This window comes from Acipenser ruthenus, chromosome 22, assembly GCF_902713425.1.
Source record: "Acipenser ruthenus chromosome 22, fAciRut3.2 maternal haplotype, whole genome shotgun sequence".
Lineage (NCBI taxonomy): Eukaryota > Metazoa > Chordata > Actinopteri > Acipenseriformes > Acipenseridae > Acipenser > Acipenser ruthenus.
Genome location: NC_081210.1, coordinates 405187 through 426036, shown reverse-complemented (window position 1 = coordinate 426036; position 20850 = coordinate 405187). Strand labels below are relative to the sequence as shown.

General features: G+C 42.6%; 2 protein-coding genes across 2 annotated transcripts; one reads left to right on the top strand and one right to left on the bottom strand.

Moving 5' to 3' along the window:
- The first annotated feature begins 451 nt into the window (after window positions 1–451).
- Window positions 452–10480, top strand: nubp1 (nucleotide binding protein 1 (MinD homolog, E. coli)). Its single transcript, XM_034926961.2, has 11 exons — window positions 452–574; window positions 1070–1174; window positions 1660–1793; window positions 3060–3128; window positions 3963–3995; window positions 5001–5091; window positions 6182–6336; window positions 6715–6825; window positions 7154–7256; window positions 8037–8120; window positions 10190–10480. Exons 1-11 carry the CDS (start codon window positions 544–546, stop codon window positions 10240–10242), a joined length of 969 nt encoding a protein of 322 aa, XP_034782852.1. The 5' UTR covers window positions 452–543; the 3' UTR covers window positions 10243–10480.
- A 4-nt stretch (window positions 10481–10484) lies between these two features.
- Window positions 10485–16597, bottom strand: LOC117973752 (Golgi apparatus membrane protein TVP23 homolog A-like). Its single transcript, XM_034926962.2, has 8 exons — window positions 16382–16597; window positions 16123–16208; window positions 15396–15540; window positions 14846–14935; window positions 13686–13817; window positions 13419–13535; window positions 12925–12958; window positions 10485–10641 (listed from the first exon to the last, which is right to left on the bottom strand). The coding sequence occupies exons 1-7, from the start codon at window positions 16388–16390 to the stop codon at window positions 12932–12934; spliced, it is 606 nt and encodes a 201-aa protein (XP_034782853.1). The 5' UTR covers window positions 16391–16597; the 3' UTR covers window positions 10485–10641; window positions 12925–12931.
- Between the last annotated feature and the right edge of the window lie 4253 nt (window positions 16598–20850).

The window sequence follows — 20850 nt, the reverse complement described above, 5'->3', positions numbered from 1 at the left end:
ATAGTCACAAATAAATCAATTAAAATTAAAGTAAATGTACACGTTCGTCTCTAACAGGTTTGCAGAATACAGCCCCTGCAACCACCAATATATGTCACCTGTTTGTTAAATGGCAAGTTTAGAAAAAATATATTATTATTATTTAGCAGACACCTTTATCCAAGGAGACTTATAGAGACTAGGGTGTGTGAACTACGCATCAGCTGCAGAGTCACTTACAACAACGTCTCATCTGAAAGACGGAGCACAAGGAGGTTAAGTGACTTGCTCAGGGTCACACAATGAGTCAGTGGCTGAGATGGGATTTGAACCGGGGACCTCGTGGTTACAAGCCCTTTTCTTTAACCACTTCCCCGGACCCAACAGTTAGTTCTCAGTCGACTTTCAGCTCAAAAGAACACGACTATTCCTGGAAACTCCAATTTGCCGCTCTAATTTTTACAGCGGAACCATTTTTCCAGAGTCGCCTCGAAAGTATTTCCCATGCGCACCCGTCTCACATGTCTCAACCAGGAAGCGCTGTACTAAGTGAACAGATTCAGAATGGCAGACATACCGAGTGACGCACCTGAACGTGAGTCCACAGCATGTGAACCTTTTAATACTAGAGTACGATTTTACACCAAAACGCGTCGTCGGACATTAGTTAATAAAGTCGTTTAAAATCAAGGCTGCGTGTGTAATTCACAAAAAAGCTACGCAGGCAATTGGAAACTAATTATTGTGACAGAAGTAACTAACAGCTGACACACGTCACGCAGTGTTGCTGTAGATTAGTGTTGTTATCAACAAAAAGTGTGGAAGAAAAGTTAACGCTTCAGAGTTTATTGCAGTAGTAATGGTTAGGGCTCTGGACTCTTGACCGGAGGGTCGTGGGTTCAATCCCAGGTGGGGGGACACTGCTTTAGATTTATACACGTATGAATGTTAAAGTTATATATTTGTAGTATACGAGTGTGTGTATGTTATTTAAAAATGTAACACACATATGTATTTTAAAAAGTCACTAAAATAAAATGCTTGGCGCGGGTGTACTGTGCCGTTCTTAACTGTTGTTTCCCTGATGCAGACTGTCCTGGGACTGCCAGTGCCCAGGCTGGGAAGAGCTCAGCGTGTCAGGGGTGCCCCAATCAAGCAGCGTGCGCCTCGGGGACACCCAAAGCACCAGACCCTGGTATCCTATCCCATTATCTTTCTTCTTTATCTCATCCCTCTTGAAAACAGGCTGACTGTGCCAATTTAATCAGGCTTTCCTGGTGTGTGAGTGTGTGCGTGTGTGTGTGTGTGTGTGTGTGCGCTTATTCTTTTTAATAAATACAGATCGTAGATATTACATATGAATTCTCACTGACGTTTGAATTGCATTGCACTATTATTATTATTATTATTATTATTATTATTATTATTATTAATAATAATAATAATAATAATAATAATAATAATAATAATAATAATAGCAGTAGTAGTATTAATAAGGATTACCATAAATACCTTGTTATTCAACTATAAAGGCACAACTATAATGTTCTTTCAGCTACAGTGGTGGTGCCTGCTTTGTGTCCGCATCATGAAAAGAATCTGAATGTTCTGTTTCTGCATGCTATCTGCTAAAGAAGCATGCTGCTTCAGTATACCTTCTCTCTTTATTATTCATTGCAGCAGTAGAAGAGATAAAGCAGAAGATGTCTGCTGTGAAACACAAAGTCCTGGTTCTGTCAGGGAAGGGGGGAGTGGGGAAGAGCACCTTCAGCGCACACCTGGCCCACGGTTTAGCAGGTGACGAGTCTAAAGAGGTAAGCATCACTGCACACTGGGCTCCTGCAGCAGATTTTAAAGCAGAAGCTTTTCATTTATTTTCAACACTGTCCCCTCCTCTAAACCACTGACTCATTTTAATACATGCTGTGTAACGCAATTAACAAAGTTACCTCATCGTCTCATCATCTAAATCTAACAATTCACTTGGATTGACAACAGACACGGGACTACATTTTTCTTCCTCATTGAGATTATTATTATGATAGTTTTAGTTTATTAATCACATGCATACATTGTGGTTTTTAGGACTTGAAAAGTTAAAACTGAAGCAAAGTGTGCTGTATGGTCATGGCAATGCTGTGTAGTATTATTCTATTATTGTACAGTATGTATTATTGGGGAAACTGGAGTTTGCTTTTGTGAATGAGGCAAACTTTCCCAAACGTTGCCTTAGTTTAGATGCTGGTGTGCTGATGCACTGTTCTTGTATAAACCCTGAGATTCTGTTTGAATTTCTGTGACCAGAATCAGCAGATTTTTTTAATTGCATTTACTAATTATGCAAAAGGTTAAAATCAGGGCAGATATTGCTTGTCCGCACACAACCCCCTCTCCCAATGAACCCCTGTCAGCAGTGCTGGTAGCAGGAGCTGCTTTGCATCTCAATGTCAGCCTGTTTCACTGCCCATGTCCCAGTCTGGACTTGCATTCTGATTCCTCCCACTGCTTTCCTTCTGTCTTACCTTGTACTGGCCAGACTCTGTAAAGCACAGAGCGCACACATCAAATATGTTGGCTTTGCGACCACTGCAATAAAAAACAAAGTGAGCCTCGGCCCAGCGTGTTCAGAGCTGTCTTTGCCATCTACAGTCCCTGGAGTTCAAAAAACGACCAGACGTTCCCCCTTGGATGAACTCACTCCGATCTTCCTGTTCAGCAGACACAGCTTTTTACAAGAAAAAGAAATTGCACAACGAGACGCAGTTTCCAAACCTGATTCTGCAGCTGGAGGGCCTGCAGTGTTTAATCTGCTGTTTAATGGCAGAACTGCAGCTCCTTTCCAACTCCCACAGGAGTCGGAGCCAGCTTAACACCCGTTAAGAGAACAGGAGCGTGTTCCCGTCGGGTGCAAGAATCTTGTGAATTGGGGATGTCAAGGGCATGGGTTTGGGGTCTAGGTTTCTGCCACAGTGAAAAGCATCTTTGATTTCTTCTTTACTTTTCGGTAGATGGTAGAAGGGCACCATCAATAACCAGTTATTCACGTTTTATTTTATTTTTTTATTCCTTCTTCTAAACAGATTGCTCTGCTTGATGTTGACATCTGTGGGCCGTCAATACCGAGGATCATGGGGCTGGAGGGAGAGCAGGTAACGTGCAGCTCAGGAAATAAACCCTTAGATACATGTACCGATACTGCTAGCAGTGCAGAGATGGGCAGGAGAGCTGTCTGCCTGCCTGCCCCTGTCTGTCTGTCTGCCTGCCTGTCTCTGCCTGCCTGTCTCTGTCTGCCTGTCTGCCTGCTTGCCTGCCCCTGTCTGTCTCTGCCTGCCTGTCTCTGTCTGCCTGTCTGCCTGCTTGCCTGCCCCTGTCTGCCTGCCTGCCTGCATGTCTGCCCGTCTGACTCTGTCTGGTTGTTTGCATGCAGTTCAGATGCACACCCATTACAAAAATATCATTAGATAAACTAGTTCTAACGAAAAGCAGGAGAAGAGCTTTCTCTTTCCAAGCAACTGCTGTATTGAAATTGCATCACTAAATAATAATAATAATAATAATAATAATAATAATAATAATATTAATAATAATAATAGGAATCATTTGATAAATAAAAACATCTCATTCTCAGGAGTAATTGCTAATAATTAGCATGTCAGCCTATGGGGCAGCAGATCGCACCTATCCCAGCAGCTTTGGCCTTGCTTTGCAAGAGGAAGCATGTTGAAGGGTGCTGGTCTGTGCAGTGAAGGGTAGGTGTTGAAGGGTGCTGGTCTGTGCAGTGAAGGTTAGGTGTTGAAGGGTGCTGGTCTGTGCAGTGAAGGGTGCTGGTCTCTGCAGTGAAGGGTAGGTGTTGAAGGGTGCTTGCAGTGAAGGGTAGGTGTTGAAGGGCACTGGTTTGTGCAGTGAAGGGTAGGTGTTGAAGGGGGGATGTGTGTAACATTCACGTGTGACTCCTGTAACATTGTTTATTGTCCACCTTACAGGTTCACCAGAGTGGCTCCGGGTGGTCTCCAGTGGTAAGATAAGATTTTGTCACTGTTGGGGGGGTCATTTTCTGGAGATAAATTCACAGTATGTCATTCTGCCTGTTCTCTTAGGTAGCTGGTGTCTGTCATTTTCTGCTGCTCTGTTTTTGCTATTGTGATGCAAAGCAAAGATAACATCCGAAGGTCAAAAGAATACTTTGAGGGGTTCCTGAGTTTGCCCTCCCGAGTCAGCGCAGGGGTGGTAGCGGTGAGCTGAGCCTAAAAAATAGTTGGCCATTCCAAATTGGGAGAAAATAATAAAAATAATTGGCAACGACTAAATTTATAAAAAAAAAAAAAAAATAAATAAATAAATAACTTTGAACGCGCTTGCCTTCCCCACCCCACGCACAGCAAAACAGCAGTAATACATGGGCTACAAACCAGACAAAAACCCCTTTCATTCAGGGGCTTGTAGAGTAAGCAGTCTGACGCTGTTTGTAATTGGAGGGTTCTTTGAGAATCTGGCCCCACGACTTCATGCCAGAAAGTGTGCAAGTCGGAATTCAGCCAGAAGTGTGTGAGGGACGTCACCGGCCCCGTGAAGGTTACACAAACTCACTTCACGCTGGAGAGCTGTGGGGGGATTTTGTACATGTTGCAAAGCAGCTGGAAAGTTAGTCCGGTGTTTCAAGTGCATCACAAAGACGAGTGACCCCCAGTAGCCCCCCCAGCCCCTGCAGCCCACCTTGATAACCTCTGACCTCCACTACGTAGGGGCATTGAGTTATCATGCAAGGGGCTCCTTCTGGAAACTCAGCAAACATGAGCCTGTGGTTTGAAAAGTTTACTATTCAGAGTAGTTTAAGCAAGGAGGACTTTTACTATTAACTTTCTGTTCAAGAACAACATTGGCAACATTACAGAGAGCTGCAGAGTTAACAGGCTGTGAGCTCCAGCATGAGGACTCGACACTGCACAGTGAATCTGTGCGGCCCCATTCCAGAGGACACAGCGCTGTCGCCTGCTACAGAGTGCTCTGCTCTCTCTTTGCAGTACGTTGAAGACAATCTGGCAGTGATGTCCATTGGCTTTCTCCTGAGCAGTCCGGATGACGCAGTCATCTGGCGGGGTCCCAAAAAGAACGGTTAGTATGCAGTCCTCGCATTCTTTCTGCTTTCAGACACTGCGCAGTCCTCGCATTCTCTCGCATGCGGTGATGCTTTCAGACACTGCGTAGTCCTTGCATTCTCTCGCATGCGGTGATGCTTTCAGACACTGCGCAGTTCTCACATTCTCTCGCATGCGGTGATGCTTTCAGACACTGCGCAGTCCTCGCATTCTCTCGCATGCGGTGATGCTTTCAGACACTGCGCAGTCCTCGCATTCTCTCGCATGCGGTGATGCTTTCAGACACTGCGCAGTCCTCGCATTCAGGGATGCTTTCAGATGCTCCTGTTCAACACAAAGTGCACGTTGTACAGCTTTAACAGTAGAATAGATATTTCACGAAGGTGTTTAAGTCCCTCACTCAGTCTTTTTTCCAGTAATATACAGGTGCATTTATTGTGAGTGCAATACCATAGAATCACTGAAGAGGGCACCCTTTCACCCCATGCATCCCTCGAAGCCAGAGCTCTGAAGCATCTCACTGTGTGCTGATTAGCGTTCGTTTGAGGAAGTCATGTGTTAGCTACTGTGGTATGTTTCTTGGGGCTTCTGTCTCTCTGCTTGCAACAAAAGCTACATCAAGAGCATTCTTGTTACAAGGTGGAACACAAACAATGCAATCTCGTAGCTGTGGAGCCCTGCACTAAGAATCATTGCGTGGGTGCACTCCCCTTTCTTTCCCTTCAGCCTTGTGGAGTGGACACCTGGGGTTTCTGGTTCCTGAAAAACCCACAATCTGACCATCTGCTGCACCCCCACCCCCTACCCCCCACACCCCACACCCCCGTACAGTGATACCATTACTTTCAGTTCCTTAATCTTGGCTTTACCAAATTACTCCTCTGTAGTGCATTTCTTAGAAATATTTCTATTAAACATTCTTTTCTTGCGTTGTCAGCTGATTAGGTGGGGAAACACACTTTATTTATTTTTATGAATACTTCCTGATCTTAAAAGAATACTTAAATATATAATCAAATCTATATTAAATTTCTTCCCTGTTTAACAACCTGCGTTGTGTGTTCCTGCACAATTCTCCTTCCTTGTGTTTTTTTTCTTCATGCCAGGCATGATCAAGCAGTTCCTGAGAGACGTGGACTGGGGGGAAGTGGACTATCTGATCGTGGACACCCCTCCCGGCACCTCGGATGAGCACCTGTCTGTGGTGCAGTACCTGAGCGGGACGCATATCGACGGGGCTGTGCTCCTCACCACCCCGCAGGTAAGAGAGACGGGCTTCCTGTCCGTCTGCAGGAACCTGCGCCACCAGATTCCTTTATGGGGAATGAACTCTGGAGGAAAATAACTGGGTTCCTTTTGTTCTCACATACTGTATGCACCTCAGTACAAAAGGATTCAGTTCCTTTTGTTTTTATATACTGTACGCACCTCAGTGCAAAAGAACGTCAAAAGGATTCAGTTCTTTTTGCTGGTTCACTTCAACATTTTTCCAAACTGACTTCTCCTTTTGACCAAACGGACTGAAACCACCTCTTGATTTAAAACGAACTCTGAAAGGGACAGAGTTCTTTTTGGAGCGTTCTCATACGCTTCCAGAACCGAACCGCACTCATGAACACACCCTCTGCTTCTTGTCCAGGAGGTCTCCCTGCAGGATGTCCGGAAAGAGATCGCTTTCTGCCGGAAGGTGAATCTGCCGATTATCGGAGTGGTTGAGAACATGAGTGGCTTTGTGTGTCCCAAGTGCAAGGTGAGACAGATCTCTCTGGTGGGCAGTTTGTTGCATAGACATATAAATGTGTACTGAATCTAGCCTCTTACTAGGCTGTCGGAGACGAGCAGATTTGATAGAGTAAGCCCGCTGGACAGCAGCAATAGAGACACTAGCATCCAGATTAAGTTCTGGATGTTTCAAACCGTTCAGCAAGCTTGGGGTTACCCCCTTTAAAGCATTCTTAAACACCATTATATTTGGTGTACGTGACTTGAACGAAATAATATTGAGAGTCTGATTTCAGGCTTGTGAAAAATAAAAAAAAGGCGGCTATGTGATTTTCTTTGTTTGTTTTGTTTCTCAGAATAATTCTCAGATCTTCCCTCCTACCACTGGAGGTGCAGAGAAGATGTGCAAGGAGCTGAACATTCCTCTGCTTGGGAAAGTGCCTTTGGACCCGCGGATAGGTAGGACTGAAGGATCACTAAGGGGCTGGAAGTGTGCCGGGAACCAGTGTGGGACGTCTCCATCTGCACCATGAAACCAGGCTGTGAAAGCATGGCTTGGGATATACCACAAGCAAATTGCCCAATCCTTTGTAAACGCTCATTTCAAATGTTACAAAGAGGTCATATACTCCTGGTATCAGTGTGGTGCGTTCACTGGTGTGGATTAGTGGTTAGGGCTTTGGACCCTTGACCCTTGTGGGTTCAATCCCCGGTGAGGACACTGCTGCTGTACCCTTGAGCAAGGTACTTTACCTAGATTGCTCCAGTAAAAACCCAACTGTATAAATGGGTAATTGTATGTAAAAATAATGTGATATCTTGTAACAATTGTAAGTCGCCCTGGATAAGGGCGTCTGCTAAGAAAAAATAATAATAATAATAATAATAATAATAATAAATGAGGTTGAAAAAAACATGTCTTGATGGGAGGAAGTAACTGCAAGTATTTGTTGAGATAGGTGTCAAACCTCAAAAACCACATAAGGTAAAATAAAAACACATCACCTAGTGAGAGTTCAGTGCTGTACATCGGTTTTACTAGAACGCTGTCATCTTGTTTTTACAATCTGAAGCTTGACGCCCAGCCAGGATGAGAGAAATAAGTTTGCTTCCTCTATGTAGCTTTCTCCCACTGTGTGTATGTAATGTATACTTTATAGAGATTTCTATATTAAAGGGATCAGCAAAATGAGACGTCTCCAGTTCCGGTGAAGTAACTTCTCCCTTCTGGTTTTGTAGGAAAGAGCTGCGATGAAGGGAAGTCTTTCTTATCAGAGGTGCCAGAATCTGCAGCCACAGCTGCCTATAGAAGTATAATTCACAGTAAGTGCTGGAAATGCATACACTTGCAGTGAGCTTGATAGAAAAGCAAAAGCCATTGCACAGTCGAAGCACGGCGGTTGGTTTGCCCTGCCCGGCGCCCTGCAGTGAGACATGGAAACATTAAAGCACGCGTCTCCTTTTAATATAGAATTGGTCCTGTTAAGCTTTACAGCAGCCATGTTCTTGTGGTTTTCTTTCACAGACCCTCTGTTGTTTTTGCAAGCCCAATGCTGATAGGACACAGTTTAGATGCACCGTAGAAGCTTTGCATCAATGCAAAGCAGTTGTGATGAATGTTGTGGATCTCTCCTCCATGGAGACGGTTTGCTGACATGAAACAGGATACAGTGTAGGAGTCTCCGGCAACATGGAAATACATTTCCCTTCCAGAGCAGCAAGAATAAACCAAAAGCTAACCCCAGAATATTGTAAAAGTGTTAATTGTGTGTGTTTGTTGTTGTTCAATGCTTTATACAAATCCAGAATTAAACAAAGAAACAGAAATCCCCACAAACACTGGCTGTTTGCCATGAGGAAGTGCAGTTTTGAAAAAGGAACTTTTTGCTGTGCTTTCCCCTCGTATTGGAGGTGTACAATGTGACGGCTTTGATGCGCTTTAGCCACTGGCCAGCGTGCTGTCTGTGAAGCTGCAGATTTGAACCCCCTTTTATATTGCTCGTGAGACCAGTTCAAGTGAAATGTTGTTGTTTTTTTCCACCCCAAATATGAGTTATTGTAGAAACATCTGCAAAACCCTAAATAATAAAATGACTTTTCCAGTGATAGTCACGTACTGGAGAAAATCGAAACCCACAACTGAAAACAACTATTTCAATATTTTAAAAGGAGCGATAACCAGGATTAACGGAGTATCGGCGAAACGTGTATAGAGAGTGATTTATAGAGTGATTTACAGCAGGCTCTATGAGCAGAGAAGAGTGGATAGGAAAGCAAGTCTCGGTCTCGTGATCGGGAACATTGCTGACTGAAGGCAGGTCGGATGACCCCCGAGACCTGGAAAACAGACAGTGTTAGTCCCCTACTCCACAGGAGAGCCGAGGGGATGGCTCGGATGCGGATGCAAACCTACTGGGGGGAGGAGAACAGCCCTGACCTGGCAGGGCCGAACGGACTTATGATCAAGTCCTTCAAGGAAGAAAATAAGATAGAGGCCCAAATGATTACGCAGCAAAGGCACTTAGACGGGGCTCTATAGAAACAGATGTTAGTATAATTACAAAGCTTGAGAGAGCAGAGGAACTGAAGGTCCAGTACAGATGGAAATGTAGCAGAATAGTGCACGTCATGCGAAAGGTAAGACGATTGTGGCTGGGGGTCCCGTTGACTAGAGAGCTTGAGTGGTGGAGTGCCTGGGAAGCTAGGGGAAGTGTGATCACACACCCCCAGCGGAGACTCTGTGCGGGGTGCTGTATAGGAAATAAGAAAATAGGAACGTTTAGGAGGCGGACGGGAGGATGGTGGAACAAACAAAGCTCAAAAGAGACACAGACTGCTAGAAATGGCAGTGCTTTACAGAGGCGGGATAAAGATTGGATACCTGGTGACAGCGCATCACTAGATTGAGTGACATGCTGGTGGAGAAAGAAGTCTCACCTTCCCTCCCTGAAATTCAAACTAAAGGTTAACACTATTTAGTTTTTTTTTTCTTAACTACTGGTTTTGTTTTTTTTCTGTGTGTCAAAGATCTTTTGGTTTGTTTAGTCCTTTATCAGGACACGCAGATAATTCAAATACAACACCACAGAACTTGCTGTTGCTTCCTGGTATTTCGTTACTTACTGTGCTGTAGGTCAGTTGCTGTCTAATAGCCTCAATGTGACAGTAAGGAAAACCAATGACTTTCATCACAACCAACCGATCACTGCTGAGGTTACAATATACTGCAATACAATAGAGTACAATACAAATCACAAGGATCCCACCGCTTCACACACACACAAAACATAACAATTAAACCATTATATTAAAAGCAGACTAATTACAAAATGTAATAAAACATTGATGTTTTTGTTTTTATTAACTGTTTTGTTTGCTTGTTTTTCAAACAGGTATCAAAGAATACTGTGCATCTCATAACCTACAAACAGAAATGATTGAATGAGAAACCAGCCCCACGTTACTAAAAGGATCAACAAGAATAAATCCTCCCCTGCAGTGAAGAGTCACGGCACACAACATCCCTGCCCCCTCAGGAAGAAGACCACGCCACAACGAACGAACGCAAACATTTTATTACTGACAAATAAAATACTTTTTTAAAACACAGTGCAGTTTCAAAGGCAGTAATATTCAAAACAAATTGTTCCATTACCAAAAATAAATAATTCTAATACACATCATGAATGTCTTTTTTCTTGTAGGCATTTTGTTGTCTTTCCTGGTGCTGTGTTGTTAAGGTAACAGACTGGACAGCAGCCTGGGTTGGTCATTCAGTAGAAGTGAACAGAAAGTTTAGTAAACTGATGCGTTTCTGTGTTGGAAACAGCGTTCTTCGGATTGTCTGTAAGGCAGAAGGAAAATCGGGTTTTCAAGTCAAAAAGTAAAGTGACCCAACCAAAACTGACCCCCTGCATTACAATAATGAACCGCTATAACACAAACAAAGGCCTTCAGAAATATTGCTTTGCAGAATAGAACCAAGTACAATTATTTTAATACAGTGTTAGTAATGAAACCCTTTTTAATGGGTATCCTAGATGCACATTTACAATGAAACCTTTGGTATTAGTACAATCCAATCTATACATAGCACCAATAATCAAAGCTGCAAAGTTATCTTATCTTGCCACATTACCGTACAATCCAATCTATACATAGCACCAATAATCAAAGCTGCAAAGTTATCTTATCTTGCCACATTACCGTACAATCCAATCTATACATAGCACCAATAATTAAAGCTGCAAAGTTATCTTATCTTGCCACATTACCGTACAATCCAATCTATACATAGCACCAATAATTAAAGCTGCAAAGTTATCTTATCTTGCCACATTACCGTACAATTAAACTTGCTTAATGACTTCATAAACATGAACGACGCCTGTTTTATTATGCTTCACAACACCAAACAGCAAGCTTGATGCAATAAAAAGGGGTTTAGGGAAAACCCGGCACACAAACAAATCATTCAGTTTCTTACAGCAGCCAACACAGACGGTAGACCGAACTATAAAAAGGATAAATGCACATGCTTCCAGAAGGAAGCTCTGTACAAGGCAAGACACTTTGTGTGCCAGCTCTCCACACAGACTCAACTGTGGGCACTGTATCTTCTGCAAAGATGTTCAGCATCTGAAAGGTGCAACAACAAAACATGGAAAGCTGAAACATGGAAAACTTGGTTTCAGGTCACTGCATGGCACTACAAGCCACTGGCTTTGTGTTCCCTCCCCTCTAGAAACACAGTGTGGGCTAACAGAGCAGGGACACTGCAGAATAATTATGAAAGGGAGGGACCGCGTGCCGGAAGGCAGTTTGAAAATGCACCGCTTCCTGTGCTACTGAGATGCCTGTAAAATATATTTTTGTGACTGCCGGTAGTTGTGGCCGTACTGCAGCACAGATTAAATGCAAACTAAAGCATGTGGTCTGGGGGGGAAGAATGTCAAGTGTGTTTCATCTTTTTTCAAATCGACCACGTGTTCTGCAGATGTGATGCATCGTGTGTAATTTACTGTGTGAAGTTCTACTAGTCAAGCAATTGTATTGATCACGTTCCTTGTTTTAATTTCATTTGATTAAAAAACACAAAAATACACTTTGTTACGTGCGATTTGGTCCAACAAATAAATTGAAATAAATCGAAAACAAAATCTGCAAATCACTGCTCTAGTTCAGATTAACAAATTCTCATAAATGGGAAAAAGTTAAGAAGTGAAACGTCGGAAGGTTGTGACATGGGCTTCAGATCACAAGAAGCCTGGGTTACTGCCAGCACAAAGAGAAAGTCAGCAACACCCACTTGGCACACTGTCCTCGTTTAGTGCTATGTATACACAATGCACCCAGCAACAAGTATTTGGAATTTTACAAACACTGATCCTCTCCTCTGTCTTCCAAGAAATCACATGACTTGTGTGCTGTGCATGCAGACAGAATACATTCCATGCGTGTCACCATACGTTCGTGGCACTGAAGAATATGGGCATTCACAATGGCATGTAGCTCATCACAGAAGCTGATCTATAAAACACAATCTACAACCAACACGCCCAATCAGAAAGCTGAATTCATACGTTTGTTTACCAAAAAATAAAAACTTGGTTCCCTTACAACCACCAATTACTTTCACCTCTACCTACAGCCATCTGAATCCACCCTGTTCTGGGAAATGCATTCATTTCCCCAGCCCTCAAAACATGTATCAGTTAATCCTGGCTTGATTTATACTGCTTTTTAATACAAGGCAAAGGTTACCATTACATCAGTTCTTACATCTTGAAATAAGCGGACATGTGACACGCTGAAGAGCGAAATGGACCACTGCAACTGTAAGTGACTATAGAATACAATTTAAATAAAACCTGTGCACACACGCGTGGACTCAACACACAGCTCGTCTTTAAAGCTGTTATTTGGTTTAACTTCGGTTTACAGCGCCTCGGGTTTCTGGTTAGCCAGAAAGTGCCAACCTTGTGGTCAGTGCCACAGATTGACAGAAGTTTGCAGACACAGCAGATACCTCAACTGCAGATCTAACTTACTGTAAAGATCACCTACACTCCCGGCTGCCTTTAAAAGCAGACATGCTTTGTTGCTTTATCAATTGCTTTAACTTTACCTTTTATCTATAGTTCTCCAAATATGATGTCTGGCTGAAAAACAAAACAAAAACAATAGTTAGCAGATTCCTCTTGGTGACAAACAGAAAGGAGCACAACGTAATATTATACTTGCAAAATATACAGCGGAATACATGTTGAAAATTCATATCATGATGATATCAGCTTGAATATTGGTTTATCTTGTCACAATTTTGGTAATTCTGTAACCGTAGACTGCACATACAACAGCTACACATCTTAGTAATTCAAATGTTTTGTCAATAATGGATTAACAAAGTCTGTATAGTGTGTTGGAATATCTAACATAAGTAGTAATTAATCTAGATGCAAAACTACAGCTTAATCCAAAAAAAACTAAATTGATGTACAGGATGGAAAAAATACCTCCCCCACAATGAAGGCAGAAGGTGGAGGTGAGGGGAGGCTGTGTAAAAAACATCTTGTTTTTAGAAATACTGTGCGTGACTGTGGAGATGGAGGCTCAGCCCACCCTCTGTGGAGATGAAGCAGCAGCCGGCGCGGGGATACCAGGCTGTCCTCCCACTTTGCACCGGACAAACCCGTAGAGGTTAGCAGCTTGAAGGGCAATTCCAGCGATGACCAGGGCCTGCAATCACAAACAAAACACACTGTGTACAGTGGTGTGGGCTTCCACTGCAGTTACAAGCTGTGTTTTCAAACCCGTCTGCCAGCGGCTTTCTGACAATACTTTTAATAAGTTTTAATGTGGATGTGGTTAGCAGTGGTTCAGACATACCAGCCATTTCAGCTTCAGAGAAAACAGGGTGGTAAAAAAGAAGAGCGTCCAGATGAGAGGGCAGAGAACGAGCCCCAGCCAGAAGATCCGGGCCTCCACTTCGGTTGTGGAGATTCTGCTGTGAGGGGAAGGCTGCAGAAAGCAATGCAGACAGTGGGAGGGGCCTCGTTAGAAAGCAGGGACTGGGCTTCATCACTAAACACACACCGTTTCCAAGAGCGAGACCACTTGCCTAACTCAATAGAAAGAGGAAATCTCGTCAGCCTTGGCACTTCTGATTACTCAGAACAGGTGAAGGCAGATTTAGAGAAAAATTACAACAACACATTGGAACAACAGAATCCAGACCCAGGTTGAATTATCACAAACACAAGACAGATCTCATATGAATTATCACAAACACAAGACAGATCTCATATGAATTATCACAAACACAAGACAGATCTCATATGAATTATCACAAACACAAGACAGATCTCATATGAATCTCAATGATCAAACACAAGACAGATCTCATATGAATTATCACAAACACAAGACAGATCTCATATGAATTATCACAAACACAAGACAGATCTCATATGAATTATCACAAACACAAGACAGATCTCATATGAATCTCAATGATCAAACACAAGACAGATCTCATATGAATTATCACAAACACAAGACAGATCTCATATGAATTATCACAAACACAAGACAGATCTCATATGAATTATCACAAACACAAGACAGATCTCATATGAATTATCACAAACACAAGACAGATCTCATATGAATCTCAATGATCAAACACAAGACAGATTTCACATGAATTTGGTTTTGGGAGTGTTTCTAATAGCTGTCGCACAGGAAGTGAATCTATATACAGTGGTAGCAGGATGAATAGACTACTGTACTAACTTATCTGTGGCTGTCTGTACCAACTCTTAGTTCCTGTTCTTCCATCTGTGTGGGAGGGCTTGATTTGTTAGCACAATAAAAGTTTCCTTTTTTTTATAACAATTACTCTGTTCCTGATTTATTTTGGAAAGTTAAACGATCCAGATCAAAATGATAAGAGGCTTTGTGAGGGAGCGGTTTCAGCTAACGAAAGGAAAGAAGATGTTTTTAAAGGTTTGGTTAAGCTAAGGAAGAGGATACCTTCCCATTCTTACCTTCTTTGCTTCAAACACCCATTGGCTTCTTCCATCCTCATCTATCTGATTCCCCCACCGCAGACTCACCAGCAGCCTGCCAGTTACGTTCTGCAGAAATAAAACAAATCCAATCCTGTCCTGTCTGAGTGATGACGTGCTGCTCAAGAGAGGTGGCTCTTAGTCACACACTCCAACACAAATGGTAAACTGTGATAGACTTCCAGATTCATTAGCATGGGGAAGGGGATGCAGGTTTGAAAACCCTTGCCAATGCTTTAATAGCAGCACAGAAACCAGGACCAGAGGATATAGACTTAGGGCAGAGGGCAGGAAGACACTTCTTCACAGAGAGCGTGGAGGGTAATGAATGGGTTACCTAGCCATGCTGTTGATGCTGAAGCACTGGGATCGATGAGCTGCTAGGAAGTAGACAAGCACTGATGGGCCGAATGACCTCCTCTATACAAATTTAACAACGTCAATTCATTTCACACATTTATTTATATACCAAAATACACTGCATCTATGTGCTTCTGGTATCTGACAGGGCAGGGTTCCTCTCACTTACTTTGACTGACCAGAAGTCGCAGGACAGCAGCACGATGATGGTTAGGAAGCAGCCCACAAAGCTGGTGCTGAACCAGTCGCAGAAGAGGTAGGTGACAATCGCACTTATTCGGAAAAAGAGGTGGAAAAAGGCAGCCATGGGGTGTCTAGAAAGCCAGAAGTAAAACACAGTAAAAGCAATCAGCAAAGCAGACTCCCAATGCATAGCAGTGTGATCCATCCCCGGTTTTACTAAGAGTTTAATAAGACACACCTGAGCTTGTTGCACTGTGGCTAATCAAGCTTGTATTAAAACCTGGCATGGGTGACACTGGGTTTCATGTACTGTTTGTCAAGTGTCATTATGGGTTTCAATTAAATAATCTCGTTGACAGATCTTTAAGATGCAATGTCACGTTTATATATATATATATATATATATATATATATATAGAGAGAGAGAGAGAGAGAGAGAGAGAGAGAGAGAGAGAGAGAGAGAGAGATATTTCTTTTTTGAATGAAACTAATAAATCAACCGCTAGGTAGCAAAACCAACGCAGAAGAGAGAACGTTTTTTTTTGTTTGTTTATATATATATATATATATATATATATATATATATATATATATATATATATATATATGCTATTCATTTTACAACACAGGTTTCTTTACATAGCATAAACACCGCCAGACGGAGGGCGAGGCTCCACACGAGACGGTGCGATTTAAAATGTTATTTTATTTACCTTATGTTTGTTTTTCTTAACGCTCGCTCTTCTTCTTCAGCTCCGAAATCGAGAGAGACGTCCTCTGTGTCATCAACTATCTGTGCCTGGAAAAAAAAAAAAAAAAAAACCATCCAGGAGAAGTGATAACAACAAAAGCAATTACAGAAATATTAAGACTAGGGTAGGGTCCAGCTGCTGTATCCTGATCGCAAACGAACACAAGAAATACAAATCTATCTATCTATCTATCTATCTTATATATATATATATATATTACCTGCTTCATTTTAGTAGATACAGATTACTGTTATTTTCGTATGTATTTTATCTGTCAGTAACAGCTATGGTATGTATTGTAGTTGCTATGATAAAGCGAGCTGTGTTTCACTGGATTGCTCTCAAAACAACCAAACCAGGGTCGAGTGAGCATCTGTTAGGCAAATGTGACGTCATCGTGAAATCCAAAGGCGCGTCATTGAGCGGTGCCCGAGAAACTGGTCAATGATGGTAAATGCGTTTGAAAGAATGCGCGTTCGTGAACAGTCAATTCTATTAAGTGTCATTGCTGTACATTTCTGACTTGCTCTGATCGCCACCAGCTCATCAGTAGCTGTATAAAATGTATTTATTTATTTATGTGTTTAATTCACAGTCCAGTGGGTTCAGTGCATGCTGATGTCAGTTCTGGAAGTGTATTTGGGCACCACGTGATCTTAGCTGTAGTCAATAAAAGTACAGTCTCGAGACAGTGTGAAGGTTTAACCGCAAGCAGCAGTATTTATACAGCATGTGGCTAAATAAGATATCATACGACTTCGTTTCTGTTAGGGGTGGGGTGTTATTTACAACAGTCTGTGCTGCACTAGGAGTCACAAATATAATACAAATACTTCAACAGTCTGAAGTGACATGTTGCGTAAAATAAATTAGTAAACTCGTTTTTTTAAGGGAGAACAAAGTCAAATCCAGTCTTATAGCTGCCCCCATAGCATAGTGAAACCGCTCTGACAGGTGCAGCCCATGCTGCAGGCAGCAGTCTCTCCTCACTTAAACCTTAAGGTCTGCAATTAGAAAAGTCCCACAGGGATCTCTGTGCAGAACAGTTTCAGAAAACATATACTCACATACCCATTCATCTGCCCAGGTGCTTCAGTGGAGCAGAATTACACCACATGCCTGTATCTAGTTTATAACTGGAAAGGTGCAGAGTGGAAAGCATGAGGGGGTTCAAGGGGGTGCAGAGTGGAAAGCATGAGGGGGTTCAAGGGGGTGCAGAGTGGAAAGCATGGGGGGTTCAAGGGGGTGCAGAGTGGAAAGCATGGGGGGTTCAAGGGGGTGCAGAGTGGAAAGCATTGGGGGTTCAAGGGGGTGCAGAGTGGAAAGCATGGGTGGGGGTTCAAGGGGGTGCAGAGTGGAAAGCATCGGGGGTTCAAGGGGGTGCAGAGTGGAAAGCATGGGGGGGCTCAAGGGGGTGCAGAGTGGAAAGCATTGGGGGTTCAAGGGGGTGCAGAGTGGAAAGCATGGGTGGGGGTTCAAGGGGGTGCAGAGTGGAAAGCATGGGGGGTTCAAGGGGGTGCAGAGTGGAAAGCATGGGGGGGTTCAAGGGGGTGCAGAGTGGAAAGCATGGGGGGGGGGGCTCAAGGGGGTGCAGAGTGGAAAGCATGGGGGGGGGGTTCAAGGGTGTGCAGAGTAGGTTGCTTATAGCTTTGTTACATTCACTTTCATTTATACTGTAAATCACTTTCACGAATCAGCCCCCAAATGTAGTCTCCCATCATGTTCTCGTTATACTGTCCTTGGTAGCGCCGTTCAAAGTCCAGTATATCCTGGTGGAAGCGCTCGCATTGCTCCTCCGAGTATGCTCCCATGTTCTCCTTGAATTTATCAAGATGAGCATCAAGGATATGGACTTTGAGGGACATCCTACAGCCCATTGTGCCGTAGTTCTTCACCAGAGTCTCAACAAGCTCCACATAGTTTTCGGCCTTGTGATTGCCCAGGAAGCCCCGAACCACTGCGAAAAAACTGTTCCAAGCCACTTTCTCCTTACTAGTGAGCTTCTTGGGGAATTCATTGCATTCCAGGATCTTCTTTATCTGTGGTCCGACGAAGACACCGGCTTTGACCTTTGCCTCAGACAGCTTAGGGAAGAAGTCTTGAAGGTACTTGAAGGCTGCCGACTCCTTATCTAGAGCTCTGACAAATTGTTTCATAAGGCCCAATTTGATGTGCAGTGGTGGCATCAGCACCTTCCGTGGGTCCACAAGTGGCTCCCACTTGACGTTGTTCCTTCCCACAGAGAACTCGGTCCGCTGTGGCCAGTCCTGCCTGTGGTAGTGCGCCTTGGTGTCCCTGCTGTCCCAAAGGCAAAGATAGCAGGGAAACTTGGTAAAACCGCCTTGGAGACCCATCAGGAATGCCACCATTTTGAAGTCTCCTATGACCTCCCAGCCGTACTCATCATACTTCAAGGGGTCCAGCAAGGTCTTGATGCTGTTGTAATCCTCTTTGAGGTGCACCGAGTGAGCCAGGGGAAGAGACGGGTACTTGTTACCATTATGGAGCAGCACGGCTTTGAGGCTCCTGGATGAGCTGTCAATGAAGAGGCGCCACTCATTCTAGTTACAGGCGATTCCGATTGCCTCGAACAGACTGGTCACATTGATGCCATCTCAGAAAAATGCAGATATGTATCCACTTAGGCAGCTGGAACTAAACTGAACTGGTCGGTTTAAAGCCCCTGTATTTATACTACTATTTATATTACTGGAAAGTTCTAGAAAGTTCTAGAAGTTACTCCAAGTTTACTCAGCACTGAATCTATCTGGAATGTTCTGGAAAATAGGTAAATTTCAAAATATCACTGTCCTGGTCACAAAAGCAAAGTTTGTGGGGAATAATAGCCATTTTCTATACTTTTGAGGCATAAGCAATTAGGAAATAACACTTACTACCCAGGAACCAAAAAAAAAAAAAAATAATTGTTACACGGTGTTATTATTATTATTATTATTATTATTAATAATAATATGATGATGATGAATATCAAACTTGTTTAAACAGTCAGGGAGCAAAAGAGGTAGATAGCTATTTATAGACTAGATCGAGGACAATGCATACAGTTGTTGTTTCATTAAAATAGCATATTAAAATCAGACCTGAGTCATTTGGTGCAGCTCCACCTCAGATGGGTAGTTCTGGACAAACCCTTCTGGTATTTTAGGGGATTCACTGTGGCTCTGGGGGTTTGGCGAGTGAATCGAGTCTACAGTGTGAGGAGGGAGAAGCTGGCAGGTAGAGGCGTGTTTAAAGTCAGGTTATGGGAATCACCAGTACCTGGCCAGGCAGACAGAAGGAGCTGGATAATGCACTGGTTCCTGTTGCATGCAGTACAGCAGCAGCACACAAAGACAGCATCAAGCTGCAGGTAAGCATTTCATGTATTTTATTCTTATATGATCAACTATAGCTGTAACACTATTTTGTAGAGTTAATATTTTCAAGATTTGTTGTACATTTGAAATCAAACCATGTAACTGAAAATCTTGGAAAATTTTTCAGCACAGACAAATTAGTGATTGTCTGATTTAATTGATGACTTGAATAGCCCACACATGCAATTCAATTAAATAGTAAGAGAAAAGGAACACAGAGCCACAAATGGTAAAATGCATTACACTTTTTAAAAGTTGTTTAAGATGCCCAATTAAAACACAGTGGTCTTACATTTTCACACATGATGTTTTCATGCAGGTGAGTATATAAAGGATAATCCAAATCATTCACATTTTTAAAGACACTTCAATAGAGGAATCTTTACTCTGTGTAATGAATTGAAAAGTATATCAGATAGAGATTTCTTTAGTGTCTTACCCAACAACAAGAAAAGTGAAGTGAAAGAACTACATGTGTTGCATGTTTTGAGCCTTCATTAATCAGCTCCATTTATTTTCAATTCTGTTTTTTTTTCTCAGCTGCAGAAATTTACAAACAAAACAACTCCTGTATCTTAATTGATACAAAGGAAAGCAGATCGTCTCAATGTGTCTCCAACATGTGGAAGATTCATTGTGTCTAACTTTCTGTTGCAGCCTTCACATCCTTGTGATCCTGAAGACAGGGTTGGGAGTGTATTGATTCTGAAGACAGAGTGTATTGATTCTGAACACAGAGTGTATTGATTCTGAAGACAGAGGGTATTGATTCTGAAGACAGAGTGTATTGATTCTGAAGACAGAGTGTATTGATTCTCAACACAGAGTGTATTGATTCTGAAGACAGAGGGTATTGATTCTGAACACAGAGTGTATTGATTCTGAACACAGAGTGTATTGATTCTGAAGACAGGGTTGGGAGTGTATTGATTCTGAAGACAGAGTGTATTGATTCTCAACACAGAGGGTATTGATTCTGAAGACAGAGTGTATTGATTCTGAAGACAGGGTTGGGAGTGTATTGATTCTGAAGACAGAGTGTATTGATTCTCAACACAGAGGGTATTGATTCTCAACACAGAGGGTATTGATTCTCAACACATAGGGTATTGATTCTCAACACAGAGGGTATTGATTCTGAACACAGAGTGTATTGATTCTGAACACAGAGTGTATTGATTCTGAACACAGAGTGTATTGATTCTGAAGACAGAGGGTATTGATTCTGAAGACAGAGTGTATTGATTCTCAACACAGAGGGTATTGATTCTGAACACAGAGTGTATTGATTCTGAACACAGAGTGTATTGAT